Below are 20,462 nucleotides of genomic sequence, written 5' to 3'. Positions count from 1 at the left end.
TCACTTACACACGTTGACCCACTCTGTGACCTTGCACTCATCACATAGCACGTAGCAGCACCAGTGGAAGCGGCAATGACAGCGCTCAACTCGTGTCTGCCGGAGCACGTTGTGGCCGCGGCCACAGCACAGGCTGCCACAGCCATCCAGCAGGCGGCTGGTCTTGTTGCAGGCCCGGCCCCGCGTGCCTGGGGAGCCCATGGTGGGGTCTCGCTCACAGAAGTCAGGAGACTTCTCAAAGTAGACCAGTTCTCCTGAGAGGCGACGGGGACGAAGGCGGGGTTGGAAGGCTCCAGAGTTGCGGTTGTGAGTATCAATGAAGATGGCCCGGCCCAGCCGCTCCCTCAAGGCTGCCCCTACCACCCGGAACTCTGGGGCTGACCTCCAGCACGTCTTGAACTGGCAGCTGCCTGATGTGCCATGGCACTTGCATTTCCGCTTCAGGTTTTCAGTTACCACCTAGAGCATCAGCAGGGAAGAGGTGAAAGGGGAGGGCAGCAAATGGACAGAGCACAGAGGCACAGGAGAGGGGAGGGAACAGAGGGCACAGAGGGACAAACAGAGGCAAGAATGACAAGGAAACATCAGAAGAGAAAGGGCACTTCGAGGCTGGCTAATAGCCCAACTCCCTCATTTTATGGTTGGAGAACTGAAGCCGGAACAGAGTGTAATTTGCCCATCTTCAATAACTAGCTGGCAACAGGACTCAGCTCCAGTTGTCCTGACTCCCAGTCCAGTGCTCTTTCCAGAGTGAGCACTGCTAAACCAGGGAGTCTAGCACCCCTAAATTCTGTAGGGAAGACAGTTATAATAATAGCTACCATGTAATGAGCACCCACCAAGGACTAGGCACTATTCTGGGTGCTCTATTTGCTAGCTCATTCTTAATGACACTGTAAGGTAGGTATCATTAAACTTTTAACAGATGCAAAACTGAGGTTAAGTGACTTGCTCTGCTCCAGGCCACCCAGCTGGTGAGTGACAATCACCCACCACATCCTCTTGCTATGCTGTGCCTCCCAAGATCTAGCCAGGCCTCGAAAGCTAGCGAGACGGAGGGCAAGTTGCACACACATACCTGACGCCCCACCCTGTTGTTGTGGATTCGCATTCGTGCCTGGATGTCCCGGGGAGCTTCCCTGGAATCCAAGAAATCCCGAGAGAACTTCTCTCCAAAGTCCATGTCATGGTTACAGCCACCCCATTCCCATGTGTCCTGGGGGCCAGGGCTGGGGCCTGAGCCAGGGCCCGGGCTGGGCAGGGAGTGGGGAAAACTCTTGCCCCGGGACAGTGCCTGCAGCTGCAGCAGTTTGGCCCTCAGCCGATCCTGCTCGCCACTGCCCTTCCAGCCGCAGCTGCAGCTCACCAGCTTGCCCAGGCTGCAGGCTGTGGCTACCGCATGCATGACCCCAGCAGCCAGCATGGAGAAGGAAAAAGCGCTCTCTCGGAAACCTGGGGATGAAAAGGTTATGATGGTAGGGGTAAGTCTGACAGGCAGCTGAGAGTAAGGAGGCCAAAGGAAATAAACAGCCACACTCCAATTCCAGAAACTCCTGACTCCTGATCCTGCCATTTACCAGCTGAGTAATTTGGGAGCAAGTCACATGGGAAGTAAGGGAACCGAAAGCACAGAGCCTCAGTTTCCTCATCTTTAAAGGGAGAGGATGGTTTGAGATCATCCCTGAGGCCCATTCTTGCTCTGTAAGTCTGGGATTTTCAGGTATGGATGAAAGAGCTAGCCTAAAGGGAAAGACCCCTGGGGTTGAGAGATGACTAAGAGAGAGTCCCTGAGGTCTTTGAAGATGTGTTCACTTAGTTCTACATCTGAAAGCCTTAGAAATTCCCCAGCCCTGCAGGTGGGGTGGAAGCAGAGTCCTTTGGTTGTGTGTGTGTGTGTGTGTGTGTGTTTGTAATTCAAGATTATTTTAATCAGCCTTTTAACCAACCTACCCTCCACCACTCCAACATCCCCAAAGTATGGGAGCTGTGGAGCTGTCCTTCCTTTTTCCAGCTTCTAGTTTTATATTTGCCCATTAAGACTGCCCTTTATGTTTATCCTAACCTGCTATTACTCTATAAAACACTGGGAGAGGGAGAGAGGTGGGGGTGATTCTCCCTAAGGCCCTCTTAAAATGTTGGCTTCTTTGTTATGTTTTGGGGGTCACAGAGGCTCAGGATGACAAGCCTTTCCCAGGCTTAGATAGACACGTTTCTCATTTGGGCATCAAAGCCTTCGCCTACACCAGGCCCTGTGGAAATGGAGGGGGTCCCTCACTTCCTTCTAGGCAGGGGCTCTCTGGAGCCCTGACTGGATGAGAGACAGCACCTCTCTAGGGGCCAGGCCTCTCCCACCCCAGGACGCAGGGCTCCTGGCCCAGCCTCCTGATCCTCCAACCCCAACCCTCCAGGGGGGGAGCTGTTTGCACAAGTCTTGGGAATTCCCCTGAAGATGGCAGCTGCCTATTAACCCTGTGGTCCCCAAAGTATTGCCCCCACCCTTGGGCTGAGCCTGAGATGGATGTTTACTCCTCTAGGGAGTAAACTCGGGCATGGCCTGGCAAGAGACAGGGCTGCCTCTCAGACCAGGGCCCCCTCTCAGACCAGGGCCCCCAGACCAGGCCCCGAAGTGACCTGTTCTCCACCCCTCCAGCCGCTCCTCACCTGCTCAGGTGAGAGCCACCTGGGGCCCTCACAGCACAGAGGAGGGGGACGCTCCCCGGCTTCAAAGCCATCAGGGTCTTTGTTCCCACCTTCTGCTCCTGGGAACCCCAGTAATTAGGGGAGTAGGTTTAACCCGTAAATGGTTGGGGGCGTCACCCCACCCCCGCTGAGGCTCTGGGGACACCAGCCTGGGCTTGTCCCATGGAGAGGGAGGGACAGAAAACTGGGGGAGGAGAAGAAGGGGGGCATTTGAAGTTTCCAGGGCTGGGGGCATCTCTTGCTCGCAGGTGCAGCCCAGATCAGCTGGGCGGAGGCAGGAAAGGGGGGGCCCTAAGGTAGGGGAGCAGGGACCCAGCTGCCTTGCCGGCAGTGCGCAGGTGGAAGTCAGAAGCACGGGGCCCCAGACGGGTGGCCAGACCCTACTCCGCGCGCGGCTCCGGGGGGAATTCCCGGAGAGGCCCCTCCCGGAGTCGTGAACTCGTCCCTTCCCGCCTCCGCTCGCCTCGGCCTGCCCCCCGCCCCCCAGCCCCGGCGGCGGCGCAGACCCGCCCCGTCAGGCTCACCGCGCTTGAGGATGGCGCTGTGGTGCGGCAGGCGGCCGCCGCCCTCGAGCGCCGAGCAGTTCCAGCGCTGGTCACGCATCTGGTGCTGACACTCGTGGACCGCGATGTGCAGGCCCTGAAGCGCGGACGCCGTCACGTCGGGGCTGCGCAGGCACAGGCCTAACTGCCGCTTGCTCAGGCCCGACAGCGTCAAGCATACGGTGTTGGCGGTCAGCGGCGGCTCGCCGGGCAGCTTCAGACCCAGAATCTCATTGCTTAGGGCCCTGGGAACCGAGAAGGCATTTGAGGGTCTGTGGTCCAGGCCTCGCGCCCCCTCTGACTCCTCCCGCCCCGCCTCTAGCCCAGGGCTTTCTCTCGTGGGCTGGGTGACAGGGGAACTGCTCACCGACTGCACAAAGCCAGGAACAGGAGACCCGCGAGGCCCGAGGGCGGAGGCCGCGGACGCGGCTCCTCCCGCATGTCGAATCCCGGGCCCGAAGGCCCCGGTGGGCAGATCGATCAGGGCCTGCGGGACAGGGAGACTTAAGGATGGCTCCGGAATAGGGTGGCTCGCCTGGGCAACCAAAGAATGCCCAACTTCGGGCTCCTAACTCACCAGTGCCACCCCACCGACCGTTCTCACCCCCCTCAAACAAAACAATAAAGATCTCGCCTTGATTCCCAGAGTACCTGCGCCCTGGAGGAAGCGTCCCCGCCTAGAAGCTGGGACTTACGCTAGTGCTCTGGAGCCGATCTAGCCAGACACAATGCCTGGCACACAGGCACACTCACGTGCAAACAGATGTATAGACTCACAAACAGCTCTCCACTACCTTGCCCACCGCTCCCTTTTCAAGGGCCCCAAGACTGGCTTCCCCTGCCCAGCACAGCTTCACCCTCTCACTGGGATGCTGGGCAGGATTGGGAGGGGGTTCCCCACCACCCCCAGCTGGCAGGGCGGGGGTGGCGGAGTGTCGCCTCCAGGTGCCGTCTAAGGCCAGCAGCTTCTCTGAAAAGGGTGGAGAAATGGGCTCCCCATCCCACTCTGCCCCCTTCAGCCCCAGTAGGGAGCGAGGGGAGGCTCCAGGTGCGGCAAAGTCAGGGAGGGGACCTTGGTTCCCTCCTGAAAGGGACCATGGAGCAAGCTGAGACCTCTTCCTCATCTGCCACCTTCCCTAACTACATGTTCCCCTCCTCCTAGCATCGCCCATCTGGTCCCCACCAGGTCCCCAGTCTCAGTCCCCACCCCTTTGCTCCCGTTCATTGCCCTCCAAATCTGGGGCCACTCCTTTATTTGCTGTGTCTTTATCTCTGGCGATATCCCTGGCTCTCTCCGCATCTCTGTGCCCCCGTGGGCGGATGCGTGTCTGTCTGTCTGACTGCCACTGTGCCTGTCTCGTCCCCGTGTGCGAGTCCCTGCCCTCCCTGCTTTCCCGGTCCCGATTACCTCCAGCTGCTCTGGTGCGGAGTCCGCCACCGGCGCGGTTGGGTAGCCTGGGCTCGGGCTGTTCAAACCGTGGGCAGACTGCGTCGGGTTCTGCCCCCTCGGCAGAGCCGCATTCTTCCAGGGCAGGGCCACTCCTCTTCGCCGCTTCCCCAGCGCCGCCGCAGCCGCCGGGAGGAAGGGAGGGAGGAAGGGAGGGAGTGATCGAGAAAGCTAGCAGGCGGGCGAGCAAAGAACTGGGGGCTCTGGCTCTACTCGCGCCGAGCTCACCGGCGGCTCTGCCGCGGCTGACAGAGCTGCGGCTCCTCCCCGAGCCCGGGGCATCCCCACCCCACTCCTCGCACCCCCCGCCATGATCCGGGGAGCCCAGCCGCTCCCCCTCCTCCCAGCGTACACACACACCCTCTCCCCCGACGCCTGGGTTCAGGCTTGGCCCCGCTGAAGGGGGAGGTGGTCAGAGTTCCGCTCACCTGCTCTGGGACCGCCCAGGCTGCAAGGAGGGTGCAGTGACCCAGTCTAGGGAGCCAGGACCCTGGTCCCAAGTGGTCATTTCTCTTTGCCTTAGTTTCCCCACTGATAGCTGGATGGTTGCAAGGTGCCCTTGAGAAGATGAAGATGGAGCTGAGATGGAAGTTTTGTCGCTGGACAGACAGTCTTGGGTAGAGCCCTCAGAGAGAGCACACTGCAGGGCAATCGGAGCCGGCAGGAGCAGCTCCCTTCTGGGTGGCTTGGCTTCCGCCCACCTCCGAGCCCTACGCCTGCCCCTTGGGAGGGGTCAGCTCTGGCCTCAGAGTTTGGCTTTAGCAGCGGCTCGGGTAGTTCCAGAGATCTTCAGCCTGCCCCAATGCTTCCCTTGGCTTACAGGCATCCTTGCCAGCAGAGGTCTCCTGCCCTTTCTAGGATCCTGGGTCTGCACTCCGGGTAGCCCATATTCCTGCTCCAGACTCTCAGACTTGCTTCACGTGGAATGAGGAGGGCCTCGGGATCCCAAGCTGAGCCCAGCTCAAGGACAGCCAGGGAAAGAGCCTGATCCTGGGTTGCACATACGGAGGCAAACCACCTTAGGGAGCTCCAGTGGCAGCGAAGGGGTTAGGCGTCACTGCGCTCCTGCTTGACTCACCCTCCCAGCTATAACCACTGTGGGCTATTTTTGCCAGAGAGGGGCCCCAGGCTTCCCAGCCGCCCCCCGCCCCTGCCAGACCGCAGCCCAAGGCACCGCTGGCCCCGCGCGCCCAAGGCTGGCACGTTGACTCAGAGACAGGCCCCCCGGGGAAGCAGAGCCATGGGGCTGAAACCCACAGCCCCAGTCATCGCTTCCTTGGTAGTGGCCATGCAGCTCTGCTGGGCAGCCAGCCTCCAGTCTGTGTGGCTGCAGGTCCTGCCCCGTGCTGCAGGGGGCATTGCTGTCTAGGGGGCGAAGCTGTCTGAGAGAGATTAGTGACTTTCATCTGTTGGGATATGTATTAATCACCTTTATGTGCCAGGCCTCAAGCAGGCTAGGGAGGTGAAAGCGCCATGGTCCTGACACTGGACAGCTGTGACCACAGAGGGTTGCTTGCTTTTCTCTGCTTTCCTACCTCTGGGGGAGAGGGGAGTATAGGAGAAGGAGCCCTAGAGCTCTTGCCCCTCCTTCCTGTTTAGGGGCCGAGAACCAAACCGTGTGTGGCTTTTGAGGCCACCAGAATCTGCACCCTGTCTCAGTAGCTTTTGTCCTTACACCTGGATTCAGTGTCCTTGTCCTTCTCCCTGGATGTCAGCCTGGAAGTTTACCTAGGTCCCTGGAAGGGGGGACGAGGTTTCCTATGCCCCTCTTCTCCCACAGGCGGACCTCTTGGACACTCGTATTTCTCCATGTGTCTCCAGGTCTCCCTCAGGTTTCAGACTGTTCCTTCTTATTCTGCCCTTGCTGGGCTGCAGTACAGTCAGGTGCCAAGGAAGGGCCAGGGTCAGAACTACTGCCACAGATTCCATCTTCTTAGTGACCCCAGGGCTCCCCAAGCTGGCCTATCCCAAGTCCAAGGACCCATACTCCTGTTCCCTTTCCCTGCAGAAGCCCAGCTCTGGGACATGAGTCCACAGGCAGGCAGACTGGGTGGCCTGAGCTGGCCCCCAGTGCCCTCGGCCCGACCGGCTGGCCTGAGCACTGACCCGCAGGCGGCTGGAGGGTGGTGTGGCAGGCGGGGCCTGGAGAGGGCTGCGGGTACACACCCATTGCCTAATACCCCAAGCACGCGGCCAGCTCCAGGAAAGGAGAGGGGTGGGAACCAGAGAGACCTTGACAAGGGTTGGGGCCATGACAGCAGGGGGAAAGTGAGGGACTGTCATTGCTTCAGGGAGGGAAATGGGAGCAAGCTGGTCCCCCTTCCCCTCAATGGGAAGGGTAGGGGGCTGCCTTCCCATCATGGGGATGGATGCACCGAGAGCAATCTGAGAAGAACACTGGGGCCCTATAGGGCGGGGGTCAAAGAAAAGAGAGATTGGGGGATCGAGCAACTGAGGCGTCGGCTAAAGCTGAGTACAGTCTCGAAAGCCTCCTCCTCTTCCTCCCCCTCCTCCCCCCACCCCGTGTTTGCCTTGGCCCAGGGTCCCGGGTGACTCATCTATTGCTGAGCCGCTGATAGGGGCGGCCAGGCCCGGGGAACCCAAATTATAGGCCCTGGAGGGATGGATGCGCCCGCGGCGGCGGTGAGCTCAGCTGCGCTGCCCACCCTCCGCCTCTCACGCCTTCTGCTGCAGCACCGTAGGCCACCACCCGGAGGCACCAGAGGTTCCACAGCCCGACTACGCTGGACTCCCGAGAAACGCCCCCACATTCAGCAGTTGGCCCCAACATATCTGTGAGATTACCCTCGACAGAACTTTGCCCCCTTCTCTACCAGAGACTGATGCCTTCCCAGCCCAAGGAGATAGTGCCACCTGCTGGTGCTTCAAAGGAAGGTAGGCTCCTCTGCCCATAACTCTCAGCCCTGGTCCCCTGCTTCCTCCCCAGACCCCATCTAGGTAAAGCCTCTCTCCCCTCTGACATAGCTCTCTCATTTCTACTTCAAGGGGGGGCGGTGGCTTGCTACTAATTTTCTACTTTAAGCCTTTAAAGTTATCCATGGTCAAAAGTGATACAAAGAAAAATAAAGCAGGGTAAAGGAAATAGGTAGTGGAATTGCATTTTATACAGGAGGAGGAAAAGGGAAGGAACAAATTCATGGAGATAGCTGAGGAAGGGCATTCCAGAAGACAGAAAAGCAGGTGCAAAGATCTTGGGACAGACACTTACTTGGTACGTTCAAGGAATTAGCAAGGAGGCCGATGTGGCTGGAGGGAGGAACCCACAGGGGAGAGAGTGGTAGGCAATGAAGTTAGAGGGCAAGGAAGGAGCAGGGTCAGATTATGTAGGGCCTTGTAGGCAAAATAAAGATTTTGCCTTTTCCTTTGAGTGAGATAGGGAATCACTGGAAAATTCTGAGCAGAGAATGAAACGATCTCACTTTGTTTTAGAAAGAATGGCTCTGGCTGCTGTGTGGAAAATAGACTATGGGGCCCAAGGACTGGGGCAAGGAGAGCTGTTAGGAGGCTATTGCAGTAGTACAGGAGAGAGATATGATGGTGGCTCTGACCAGTGCTGTAGAAGTGGAATGGTAAGAATGGATCAGATTCTACATACATTTTGAAGACAGAAGGGCAGGACTTTTTTTTTCTTTCTTCTTTTCTTTTTTTACTGATTTGACACAGATTATAAGAAAACAGATGAGTCAAGGATGGCTCTAAGATTCTTGTCCTGAGCAACTGAAAGGATGGAGTTGCCATTTACTGGGATGGGGATGACTGAAAAAAAAGCAGGTGCAAGGGAAGAACTGGGAGTTCAGTTTTGGACATTGTACATTTTGAGGTGTTTATTCAAGTGTTAGATATGCAAGTCCAGAGTTCAGGGCCAGAGATAAAAGTAGGGAGCATGAGACTGGATAGTTCACCAAAGGAGTGAGTGTAGACTGAGAAGAAGCTCCAGATTGAACTGGGGTGCAGTCCAATGAGTTATGTAGAAATTGGGTACAAAGGTGGAACCAGATAAAGAGACTGAGAAGGTGAGCAGCCAGGGAGGTAGGAACGGTGTTCCAGAAATCAAGAGAGAATATTTCAAGGAGGAAGTGTTCAACTTTGTCTGCTATTCCTAAAAAGTTTGTTAGGAGAGAACTGAGATTTGACTGTAGAGCAAAATGGAGGTCATGGATGATTTTGATAAGGAAATGTATTGGGTTAGACGGTGTGATTAGGGTGGTGGAAAGAGAGAATAAAGAAAAGAAACTGGTACTGGTGATTAAAGCAATGCTTTTGAGTTCTGCAGTAAAAGACAGCAGAGAAATGGGGCAACCTTGGGTGGTAATGTGAAGTCAAACAAAGTTTTGGGGTTTTTTAGATGGGAGACATTACAGCATATTTGTATGCTGATGGGTATGATCCAGTAGAGAGGTAAATTGATGATGCAGGAAAGAAAGAGAGGACAATTGATAGAGCGATGATTTGATCTAAATAGAAATTTGGGCCAGATCATACAGAGTGTGACCAGACCTAGAGCCCTCCCACTCTTCCCCACTATTCCTGGTGGGTGGAATGGTGAAACAAAGGATACTGAATCCTTCTTTCCTCTCTTCCCACCTCTGCTTGTCACCGGTGGCCACAGACAGGACTGCCCTGTCTTTGAGCCCAGCTCCCTCCTCCATGGGGTTTTATCAACCCACCAAGCCAAAAGATGTGACCCAGGCCCCAGTGGGAAGAAACTCCTAAGGGACAAAGGACAAGCTGCCCATGGTACACTATTTACTTGAGCCATCTGTGCTGGGTGGCCTCTGCAGAGGCCACTGGCTTTTAGACCTGTGGAAGATGCTGGGCCAGTACACCTTGTCCCTCAGGGTCAAATCCTTGGAGGGGCCAAGCATGCTGGACTGGGCAAAGGGCCTGGAAAATATATTCCCCTCAAAAACAACCTCCATCAGGCTTCATTTGGGTTAATATGCATCTCTTTTAAAATGCAAGTGCCCCAGGAAGATTAATTAAACTTATCAGGCATTTATTTCTTAGAGTGATTTCCCTGCATTGGAGGGGAGGCCTGATCATTTCTGGGACTTGGAACCCTTTAGGAACAGGCCTGGGTACATTGCTCAGTCAAAAAGCATCCTAAAGGCAGAGGAGATGAAAAAGAGAGGATCAAAAAGGGAGGCAATCAGCTCGGTGCTTTGTGACCACCTAGAGGGGTGGGATAGGGAGGATGGGAGGGAGACGCAAGAAGGAGGAGATATGGGGATATAGGTATATGTATAGCTGATTCACTTTGTTATAAAGCAGGAACTAACACAACACTGTAAAGCAATTATACTCCAATAAAGATGTTAAAAAAAAAAAAAGAGGGGGGAGGCAGGGGACTTCCCTGGTGGTCCAGTGGTTAAGACTCCACGCTCCACATGCAGGGGCCCGGGTTCAACTAAGACCTGATGCAGCCAAATAAATAAATAATTTTTTTTAAAAAAAGGAGAGGCAGGAAGATCCTAAAGACCATTTTTATTTATCTGCCAATTTCGGGAAGAGCTCCCGGCCTGCTATTGCTGCACAGTCACAAGCAGCCAGTAAGGTGGAAAGAGCATGGGCTTTGAGTCAAAACAGTCTGGGTTTTAACCTGGCTCTGCCATTTATTCCCTCGTTAGCTGTGTGGCCCTTGGATAACTGCCCAATGTAGTTTTTCCTCTGTAAAATGGAGAGAGAGGAAAGATGTAAAGGAGGAGATCCTCCCTCTTCCAGGGGCCATCTGTGTGTGGTGGTGGGGCATGATAACCAGGCTGGCAGTGCCCCCTATGCCCCATATAGGGAACAGCTGCCACTTCTTCGATAGGAGGAAGAGGTGGCCTTGAGGCTGAGATGGAGTCCTAGGAGGAGGGACTCCCAGGACTCATAGAGATGGTCGCAGGTGCTCTAGGTATCCTGGCATGGTGAGAGTGAAGAGAGCCAGAGTTATGGGGGAGAAGACAGAAACCTCGCAGAAAAATTCAGAAAGAAGCAGAAACTTGGAGACACAAGTTCCCTCTTCTGGGTTCAGTTTAGCCAGCAGCCCTTCTCTTCCCAGCGCCTCCATGCACACCCCTGGCATCTGCTCCACTGCCCTTCCTTTCTGAGCCTAGTTCTCAGGGACGCTGCCACTCCAGGCCTCATCCATCTTGATACCACCTTGGTTACAGGCTTAGTCGCCCCTCCCCCAGTGACATGCACAGGCTGACACACGCCACAGGGTGACACACTATAGGATGACACAAGGTACACCGGGTGAGAGTGACACACCTATGCATATTTAATCTCCCACTCATCCGCCCACCTCCGCACACGGTTCCAGACACTCTCTGTTCCTCGGCCAACCTTCTGGGTCTCTCCTGATGTAGCTGCCACCTCCTTCCCGACACCTAGGAGATGATGCACTGCCCCAGGTGGTGACAAGACGACTAGATGACCCTTTCTGACCTGAGCTAAGTTCCAAGATTCCTGGGAAAGGCTCCTAACATCCCTCTTCAGAACATGGATTTTCTGTGCACGAGGACACCCGGGAGTGTGCGCTCTCAGAACACACTCACGCATATTCTCACCCTCAGTCTCATTTGCACTGTCCCACTTAGCGCGCACACACGCAGCCACTTGTGCACTCCTTCCAGCCCACCCCACAAGCACAGACTGCCGCTGCCTCAGGCCCCTCTCCATGGTGGGGCTCTGTGTGGTCAGCGCATCCCCCAACCCACCCCTGGGATTTCCCTGACCACAGTCCCAGCCCCACCCCAGTCTCCCCCTTTTCCTTCCCTGTCCAGCCGTCGGGGGTTCCTGGGAGGGGAGGTGTCTCCCCAGAGTCGCTGCCCAGAACCACGGCTTTCCTTCTTCCACTCAGGATGGGGGAGAGAGGAGACGCCGGCGGGGACCGGGGTGACGTCGAGGGGACAGCCCCACAGCGGGCAGCGAAGCGGTTGAGCTCCTGGCAGTTTGTCCCTGCAGCACACTGGTCGCCGCGCCCCCTGGCGGACGCTGGTCCCCGACGGGCTCCGGACGCGGAGAGGAGTGAGGCGGGCGCGCGTGGGAGGGCGTCCCAAGGGGAGGGGTCGGCGGCCAGTGCAGGTCCGGAGGCGGGAGCCAGCGGGTAGGGGGCGGGGGTGAGCCCCGACGGCCAGCCCGTCAGCTCTCGGCTCAGACGGGCGGGAGCCACGGCCCCGCTCGCTGCCTATTGTCTGCGCCCCTGACCGGTGTGCCCTGGTGCCACAGTGCGGTCCGGCGGGGCAGCCTCCTATCGTCACTTCAGCCAGCGCCGCAACTATAAGAGGCGGTGCCGCCCGCCGTGGCTGCCTCAGCCCACCAGCTGGGACCGCGAGCCATGCAGCCCGTCGCCCGCCCCCGGGGCTGTTAGAGCCAGACTGCGGACTCTCGCCACAGCCGCCACCGCCGCGTCCCGTCCCACCGCCGCGGGCAGCAGCCAAAGCCGCCCCAACTGCAGCACAGAGCGGGCAAGGCCGGGCAGGCCATGGGGCACTGGGCGCTGCTGCCTGGCTGGGTTTCCGCTACGCTGTTGCTGGCGCTGGCCGCTCTGCCTGCAGCCCTGGCCGCCAACAGCAGTGGCCGATGGTGGTAAGTGAGCTGGTGCGGGGTCGCCACTTGTCTCGGGGCACAGAGCCAGGGGCCAGCCCCATCCAGCTCCCACGCTCTGGGATCCGTCCGCAGACAGGCTCCCTCCAGCGCTCTGACTTCCCTTTGAGACACCGAGGGGCGCTCTGGGGCGGAGCTGCTCCAGAGTATCCAGCTCTGCTTAAGTGGGGTGAATGGTCCGCCCGGTGGCCCACGATACCCCAGCCAGGGAGCCCACTCCCATCTAGCACCGCCCTTCTTCCAAGAGCCCCAAACCGAGGCTCACGGCGGTAGTCACACCACAGGTTTCCCAGCCTCGGGAGAAAAAGGGCAGGCGTGCACTCAGAAAGAAGCCAAGTAGAGGGCGGAACTCCCAAGCATTTCACGCCTTGGGTGGGCATGGATGGCAGGCCAGGGTTTGCTCGCCAGGCTGCCCGGAAGCAGGCTCTGAGAGCCAAGGTGAATATCTAGTCTCCGGTTCTCCATGCCTCTGCTGTCCAGCTCCGGGCGCAGGGCCCCCGAGCAGCCCTAAGGTTCCTGGGAACACAAAACTCTGGACGCCAAGTCCTTTCAAACTAGTGAGCCCAGGAGCGCGGAACTGTTACCTTACTATTGATCTCCCGCCGCTCTCGCCAGCAAATAGCTCCAGGAAGAGGACAGGGTGGGCATGACCTTTCTGGTTAGGGTGCAGGTCCCCTTCCAGAGCTTGAGCTCCTATCATGCGTCTCACCAGGGGCATCGTGAACGTAGCCTCCTCCACGAACCTGCTGACCGACTCCAAGAGTCTGCAACTGGTACTCGAGCCCAGTCTGCAGCTGCTGAGCCGCAAACAGCGGCGGCTGATCCGCCAGAACCCGGGGATCCTGCACAGTGTGAGCGGGGGACTGCAGAGCGCTGTGCGAGAGTGCAAGTGGCAGTTCCGGAACCGCCGCTGGAACTGTCCCACAGCTTCGGGGCCCCACCTCTTCGGCAAGATTGTCAACCGAGGTGGGTACCCAGGAAGATGACGCTTCCTGGACCAGGGGAACGCACGGTCACACTCAGGGCAGGGGCAGGCAAGTGCAGGGAAGATGTGCGGGGCGCCTGCAGGGTCACACGATCCACCCGCCAAGAGCTTCATGCCAGCCCTAGCTCTGGGCCAGACTCGTTCTACCAGGGGCTTTCAAGCCGTGCACCTCGGGTACGAAGCTAACTTTTCTGAGCCACTGCCCCAGAGAAAGGGAGTTCTGAGTCGTGGACGCTGGCTGGCCACTGCTGTCCCTCAGCCCCTCTCAAAGCTGGTCTCTGCGGGCGTCTCTTACCTCCAGCCCAGCAAGTCTTGCATCGCTGACGAGGGCCGGGCCGAAAGTCTGGGCTGCGGAGAAGTCTTGGCAGTGCAGAATTCTTCCACTCCCTTCCTTTCGGCTTTTCCCTCTGGGTCTGCCCCACTTCCACCGAGAAGCCAAAATGCTCCCTGAGTCTCAGTAACGTGTGATTACAAGTGTGGACGTGGTTGCGTGCCCACGCACTTGCTTTCTCCGTGAGACCAGCTTCCCAACACAGCCGGTCGCCGGGCTTTCAGGAATCTAAGGAAGGATTTGGGGCGTGGGACTCAAGGGTCCCAAGCCCTCCACTGAAGGTGCCTGCTGCACCCCCGCGTGCCCCCTAGCTGATCCCCGCTCCCTTCCCCAACAGGCTGTCGGGAAACAGCATTTATCTTCGCCATCACCTCGGCCGGGGTCACCCATTCGGTGGCGCGCTCCTGCTCGGAGGGCTCCATCGAGTCCTGCACGTGCGACTACCGGCGGCGCGGTCCTGGGGGCCCCGATTGGCACTGGGGGGGCTGCAGCGACAACATCGACTTTGGCCGCCTCTTTGGCCGGGAGTTTGTGGACTCCGGGGAGAAGGGGCGGGACCTGCGCTTCCTCATGAACCTTCACAACAACGAGGCGGGCCGCACGGTGAGCAGGCTTGAGGGTAACCGCACCCGAAACGGAATGGCAGGGTTCTCGGACTCCCTCGCCGAGGCTAACCTCGAACTTGGGAAGTAACGGTCGGTGATAAGGTCAGGGGTTAGGGTAAGGACCCAGGCGAGGGCGTCCGGAGGGCGCGGAGGCTTGGAAGGAAGCCAGAGAATGAAAGAGACAGTGGCTGACAACGGAGAGGTTAGAAGTCATGTAACCCATAGACTGTATTGCCTACAGCCACTCCACTGTACAGGTTCAAAAAACCAGGTTGAGAGGCAGAGACAGATTCGCCGGGTGGAGCAGAGTTGGGCTTAGTGTCCAAATCTCTGCAGGACATTTCGCGCCTCCCTTCCTCTGTGCGCGGCTAGGCCTGGGCCTTTGCTGAGGTTCCGGCGACGTCCGGGAGGGGGCGGTATCTGGGAAGGTGGCCCTGACTCTGACAGTGCCCTGGAACACCCTTTCTTCTCCGTTTCCCCCAGACCGTGTTCTCCGAGATGCGCCAGGAGTGCAAGTGCCACGGGATGTCCGGCTCGTGCACGGTGCGCACGTGCTGGATGCGGCTGCCCACGCTGCGCGCCGTGGGCGACGTGCTGCGGGACCGCTTCGACGGCGCCTCGCGCGTCCTGTACGGCAATCGCGGCAACAACCGTGCCTCGAGGGCGGAACTGCTGCGCCTCGAGCCCGAGGACCCCGCTCACAAGCCTCCCTCCCCCCACGATCTCGTCTACTTCGAGAAATCGCCCAACTTCTGCACATACAGCGGACGCCTGGGTACAGCGGGCACGGCAGGGCGCGCCTGCAACAGCTCGTCGCCCGCGCTGGACGGCTGCGAGCTGCTCTGCTGTGGCCGGGGCCACCGCACGCGCACGCAGCGCGTCACCGAGCGCTGCAACTGCACCTTCCACTGGTGCTGCCACGTCAGCTGCCGCAACTGCACGCACACTCGCGTACTGCACGAGTGCCTGTGAGGCGCTTTGCGGACTCATCCCTAGGAGCGTTCTCGGCAAGCCCACCCCCAAACAGATTCGCTGGCACCTAAGACCCAGATCCTCGCCCACCCAGCCCCTTCAGCCACACTCCGCGACTCCTACGTATCCGATCATTTCTCCCACCTCCTCCTACCTGGGGACTCCTGAAACCACCTGCCTGGGGCGGCATGAACCCTCTTGCCATCCTGACTGACCTGCCCCGGACCTACCTCCCTCCATCTCCGCAGGAGACCCCTTGTTGCACTGCCCCCTGCTTGGCCAGGAGGTGGGAGAAGGATTCGTCCCCTCCTCCATCAGGGTCAGCTCCTGACGTGTAGCTCTGTCTCCTCCACCGCGCCAGCAATCTGCCTGCCTCTCTCCCTCTCCTTTATCCTCCGTTTTTTCCAGGTCCCCACATGCCCTTCCCATTCTCCTGCCAAGGGTGCAGACCCTGAACACACACCTGAGCACCAGGGCCTTTGTCCTCCCCACCTACAGCTGAAGCAGGAGGTTCCAGGGTGAAAGGGCAGCTGTGGTGATGTGGAACATGAGGTTGGGGGACCCCGCAGAAATATCCCCATTCTTCCAGCCTCTGTCGTGGAGCCATTGAACAGCTGCCAGCCATGCCTCCCTCAGCCACCTCCTACCCCCTTCCTGTCCTGCCTCCTCATCAGTGTGTAAATAATTTGCACTGAAACGTGGATAAAAAGCCACAAGTTTGGTTGTTGTAAATAAAACTATTTATTGTGCTGGGTTCCAGCCTGGTTTGCAGAGACCACCTCCACCCAACCCAATCCTCTCCATTCTTCTCTCCTTTTGCCCTCCAGCCTTTTCTGACCCCTCTTTTCCTCTCCCCACTCTCTCAAAGATGCCTTTGCATACCGGAATCAGTATTTCCTTCCACTGTAGCTATTAGTGGCTCCTCGCCCCCACCCATGTAGTATCTTCCTCTGCAGAATAAAATCTCTATTTTTATCAATGACTTGGTGGCTTTTCCTTGAATCCAGAACACACTATTGCTTACCTCCTTTAAACAAATAGGATACATTGTTGGGGAACTGGTTTCCTGACCCTGGAAGAGGACTCTGAGATTCTGTCCCTTGGATGACCCTAATGAGGCCACTGGGGATCCAGATCCCCAGAAGAACCCGGTCAGGAGTCAAAAGATGCTGCGAGGTCCTTCTTCCTCTTTGAACACCGACTGGCTCTGTGATATTAGGCAAGTCCATAACTTCCTCAGTTTCTTCCCTTGCTGAGAGGAGATGAAACAAACAAACTTGGAGCCTGCCTTTCCTATGCAGATGAGCTGCTGTGAAAATCGCTATAACTGCGTGACAGCTATGATGGTGTTCTGAAAAGAAACCAAAGAAGCAAGAGAAAGAGAAACCCCAAACAGAAAGGGTGCTGCTGCTCCTGGTGTACAGCTTTTGGACCCCAAAGCCTATCTGGGCCAGCTGTGATCAGGGTGTTGGGCAATGCGGAAGCCACTCCCCTTCCCAAGACAAGGAAATGCCATATTAGGATGCCAGCTTCCAAACCTTGGGCTAAGTAGGATCCAGGTAACAGGTGATAGGCTCTATTCCTGGACCCAAAAGCTCAGAGATGTTGATGGGGGAGAAGAAAGGAGCAGTAGGGTTAGAATTCAAATAGAGGCTAGACTTAAACCAGTGTTACCGAAAGGAAACCCAAGTGTGGTCCATAACCAAACCATGAAGCTAGCCATTCCCATAAAGAGCCCAAATGAGGATTCTGTCAGTAACAGCACCAGTATGAGACCTCTGTGTGCATTTCACCAGATTGGAGGGGAGTACTAATCCTGCCCACAGCCTGAAACCTACCTCTAACTCTAATCCACTCCCTTTCCCTAGGTCTAGGTCCACCCTTAGCCTTAACCTTACTTCAGACAAACACCAACCGCTTCCTAAGCTCTAATGCCTGTCCCTCATCCTAACACTTCCCCCTAGGGGAGGACCCAAAGAGCAGGGGGGAGCTATGAAGCACCGCACCCCCAAGGGCAACAACTGATCCCAGCCTACTAGAGAATTTCCCCCTCTCCCCAGGACTCTTGCTGTTGTTGCTGCCTCCCACCTCTCCCTGGCTGTGTGAACTCTGACCCCTGTTGGCCTTTAGGATATGTGTGGGGGTAGGGAAGTGGAGCCAGGAGCTGCTCAACCCTGCAATGACATCCCTTTTCCTTTCTCTCCATCCAGCAAGCTAGCACCAGCTCAGCTCAGCTCTGATGGGCAGTTGAGGGGGAGGAATAGAAATCTTATTGATCCTGGGGAGAAGGCACCTGACAGGCCTTGGTTTCCAGTAAAGAACCCCCTGCAAAGAATGTCCAGTCTATAATCCAACGAGTTATTAGATCGCCCAGATCCCAAAGCATGAAGTTAATGGGCTGCCAGAGGCAGGAGGGGGGATTGGGACCCTGCTAGACAATACCCAGATTCGGGGAGCAGCAGCATGGTGGGGAGTCGAAAGGTTCGCGGCTGTACCCAACCACTCTTGCCGAATTTCTAACTCTAAAAACTAGAATCAATATCTGCTTTCAGGCCTGGAAGCTGGGAGGCTCTGAGCTGAGCTGACACATAGGAGCTGGAAGAAGAGCAAGGGAAAAAGTGAATCCTGTTCTGGTCCTAACTGGACTTTCAAAAATTCCGTTCCTTTCTCAGCCTCAGTGGCTTTGTCTATTCAACAGGGATGGTTATTGGTACTTAGTCTTCTTCAGGAAGGTGATAAAGTTCAGATGAGACCATGTACGTGAAACCTCGTGTCGTTTGAACACTTGCTGACACCTCTTCTGTGCCAGGCATATATGCCAAATGCTGGGGATATAGTGATATATGAGCCATAGAGCCTGCCTGGAGAAGTTTACAGTCTGGCCAGGGAATCAAGCACATCAACAGATGTTGTCACGATAATGGGAGCAGTGCAGTGAGGGCTCAGTGAAGTGTAAAGCCCTCTGAACATGCATGAGGTTTAAGGACAGACTCCCGTACTCAAGTCCTCAGCATGGAGGCCCCTCACTTCCAGGCACTGGGACTTCAAGGGAGGGGGTAGGGAAGTACAGAATGGGGCTGGGCCCTCAAGGGGGTGTGCAATGATAAAAAGGAAAAAAGCAAGCAAAAGGGCTGTAGGATCTGCAAAGCACTACATAGGAGCTAATTATTTATTATGATCATCTGTGCCATCCTCACACCGGGCAGGTAAATCCTGGGGAGGAAAGCAGCTGTGCCTAGACAGAGGCCTCACAAAGGTCTTAGGGCCCAGAGCGGGCTCAGGGGGGTCACCATAGGCTAGTGCTATCAGGAATGGGCCTAATGCCCCAGCTAGCCTTATCTACCCAGGCTATCCTCCCGCCCACCTCTGATCTTCAGGTGGGATCTGAGACTGGCAGGGACCCCGGACACAGGGTCGGCCTCAGTGAGTGAGGGAGGCACTCGTCCTGAAATATCCTGGGCGGGGGGAGGGCGGAAAAGCTGAGAGGACTGAGCCTGCACAGTCCCCGGAGGGTCAGCAAGCTGGCACCACACACACCCTGCCACACGCACCCTGGAAAAATCCTGTCAGTGGGGCTGCAAATACCCCAGGGTCTAGCACCCACCCCCCAACCTCAGGCTGGCTCAGTCCTCCTCTCCAGGCCAGAGGGAGAAAAATAACAAAATGAGGAGAAAATAAGCTGTTTGGCTGTGGTGTGAGCAGGAATATCCATGCAGAGCTGCCCACCACTCACCCTTACTCACTCTTTCCACACCCAGCCAGGGCGCCCAGCATGAGACAGACCACCCCCCTGCCCCCTCCCCCGTCTGGGCTAAAAGCAGACGCTGGTGAGCGAGCAGCAGGTTATAAATATGCCCAGGGAACTGCCGCCAACTCGCTCCCTTGTCATCCCCTGGGAGGGTATAGGGTGGGGTGGCTCCTAGGGAGGAGCCAGGGCTGCCCTGTTCCCTGGGGCCCAGGAGGAAGTGGGGCTTCCAAGAGGCTACTGCTTTTTTTTTTTTTTTTGCCCTTTTCAAAGGGAAAGAGCCACTGCCACTTCATTTTTCCTGGACATTTGCTCATCTGCTCAGAGGTGGGGTCCCCATCCTCCTTGGGCCATGGCTGGAAGCTCAGAATGAAAGGGCCCAAGTCCATTCACTGTGTGTCACGGTGGAGCCCAGCGCCACTTCTCCTCCTCACACCCAACACCAAAATTCATTCATTCACTCAACAGATATTAACAGAGGGCCTGCTGAATGCCCTGTGCACAAGCATGTCTGCACATACAAGCATATGCCCGTGTATGTACACGCACACAGCAGCCCCTACTCCCATGCGCTCACACCAGCTCCAGCCCCTCCTACAGACTTCTTGGCTTTAACCTGGCAGCCTCATCAGGAACGGTAAATCTTCAGGCTCCTGGTCCTGTCTCAGAGTAGGTTAGGCAGGGGGAAGGGGGGACATTGAGAACAGGGCCCCTAAACATTCCTGCTTCTACTACCTCCCTGATAAATGAGAGGGTCCTTTCTCTCCTCCCTGTCCAATCACCCTACCAACGTAGGTGCCACACAAGGAAGAAAGAGCCACTCTGTAGGATGCTGGGGGGCACCTGCCCAGGCTGCCAGAGCCTCCTGCTTCCCAGCCACTTGCCAAGTAGGTAGCAAGCTGGGCAAGAGGGGGCAGTGCCATCCTGGAAAGCTCCCAGCTCTCCTCCCCCAGAGCCAAACCCCTCCCTTTTCTCTCCTCCCTATTAATCCTCGGAAGTGAAGGGGCCGGCCCTGGCGGACCCTCAGCCCTATTGTGGCCCCTCGCCCTCCTCGGCTGGCGTCTAATTAACTCCTCCTGCCCCCGGTTTTGTGCGCCCCCCTTACCCCACCTTGTCGGCCCCGCCCCTCCGCTCGGCCGGCTCCCCCCCACGGACATTCCAGCCCGGCCGGGCTGGTGTGCCAGGGCAACCAAGGCCGGACCGAGGCCTAATCCCCCCGCCGCCTGGCCCGGCTCGGGGAGCCCCACTCACCTCCCCGCTCTCTGGGGGCTGCCCGGCTCTGCTGTGGCGGAGACACACAATCGGGACAAAGGCGCAGCCCCCAGGGGGCTAACTCAGCCTTCACGCCCAGGTTGTGCGGCATTTGGGGAGTTTAATGAATTGTCCATCACGCCTTTCAGGGCCCGCCCGTCAGCCTGGATTAATCTTTGGAGCCCTGGTGGGGTAGGAGACACTAAGCCTGTATTTATTACTCTCCCATTGTCACTAATTGAGGTAATTATCTGTGACTCTGGCCTGGCC

At 57.2% G+C, this 20,462-nt stretch overlaps 2 protein-coding genes across 2 annotated transcripts; one reads left to right on the top strand and one right to left on the bottom strand.

Annotated features, from left to right (window-relative positions):
* On the bottom strand, positions 1–3,683 carry WNT10B (Wnt family member 10B). Its single transcript, XM_061205422.1, has 4 exons — positions 3,610–3,683; positions 3,225–3,487; positions 1,079–1,452; positions 1–459 (listed from the first exon to the last, which is right to left on the bottom strand). Exons 1-4 carry the CDS (start codon positions 3,681–3,683, stop codon positions 1–3), a joined length of 1,170 nt encoding a protein of 389 aa, XP_061061405.1.
* An 8,498-nt stretch (positions 3,684–12,181) lies between these two features.
* Positions 12,182–15,196, top strand: WNT1 (Wnt family member 1). The gene is made up of 4 exons (XM_061206098.1): positions 12,182–12,285; positions 13,016–13,269; positions 13,957–14,222; positions 14,708–15,196. Exons 1-4 carry the CDS (start codon positions 12,182–12,184, stop codon positions 15,194–15,196), a joined length of 1,113 nt encoding a protein of 370 aa, XP_061062081.1.
* The last annotated feature ends 5,266 nt before the right edge of the window (positions 15,197–20,462 follow it).

The sequence above is a fragment of the Eubalaena glacialis genome, chromosome 11, assembly GCF_028564815.1.
Source record: "Eubalaena glacialis isolate mEubGla1 chromosome 11, mEubGla1.1.hap2.+ XY, whole genome shotgun sequence".
In the NCBI taxonomy this organism is placed as follows: domain Eukaryota; kingdom Metazoa; phylum Chordata; class Mammalia; order Artiodactyla; family Balaenidae; genus Eubalaena; species Eubalaena glacialis.
The sequence above is the reverse complement of the archived record's forward strand: the minus strand, read 5'-3'. Positions and strand labels throughout refer to the sequence as shown.

What these genes read in the sequence shown, in the direction of transcription:
- WNT10B (XM_061205422.1), bottom strand. Translation starts at nt 3,683, where the DNA reads ATGCGGGAGGAGCCGCGTCCGCGGCCTCCGCCCTCGGGCCTCGCGGGT. An exon ending in CAGCGCCATCCTCAAGCGCG is followed by an intron (nt 1,453 to 3,224) that starts GTGAGCCTGACG and finishes TTTCATCCCCAG; the next exon opens with GTTTCCGAGAGAGCGCTTTT. An exon ending in ACAACAGGGTGGGGCGTCAG is followed by an intron (nt 460 to 1,078) that starts GTATGTGTGTGC and finishes CTGATGCTCTAG; the next exon opens with GTGGTAACTGAAAACCTGAA.
- WNT1 (XM_061206098.1), top strand. Translation starts at nt 12,182, where the DNA reads ATGGGGCACTGGGCGCTGCTGCCTGGCTGGGTTTCCGCTACGCTGTTG. An exon ending in AACAGCAGTGGCCGATGGTG is followed by an intron (nt 12,286 to 13,015) that starts GTAAGTGAGCTG and finishes GCGTCTCACCAG; the next exon opens with GGGCATCGTGAACGTAGCCT. An exon ending in ACAACGAGGCGGGCCGCACG is followed by an intron (nt 14,223 to 14,707) that starts GTGAGCAGGCTT and finishes CGTTTCCCCCAG; the next exon opens with ACCGTGTTCTCCGAGATGCG.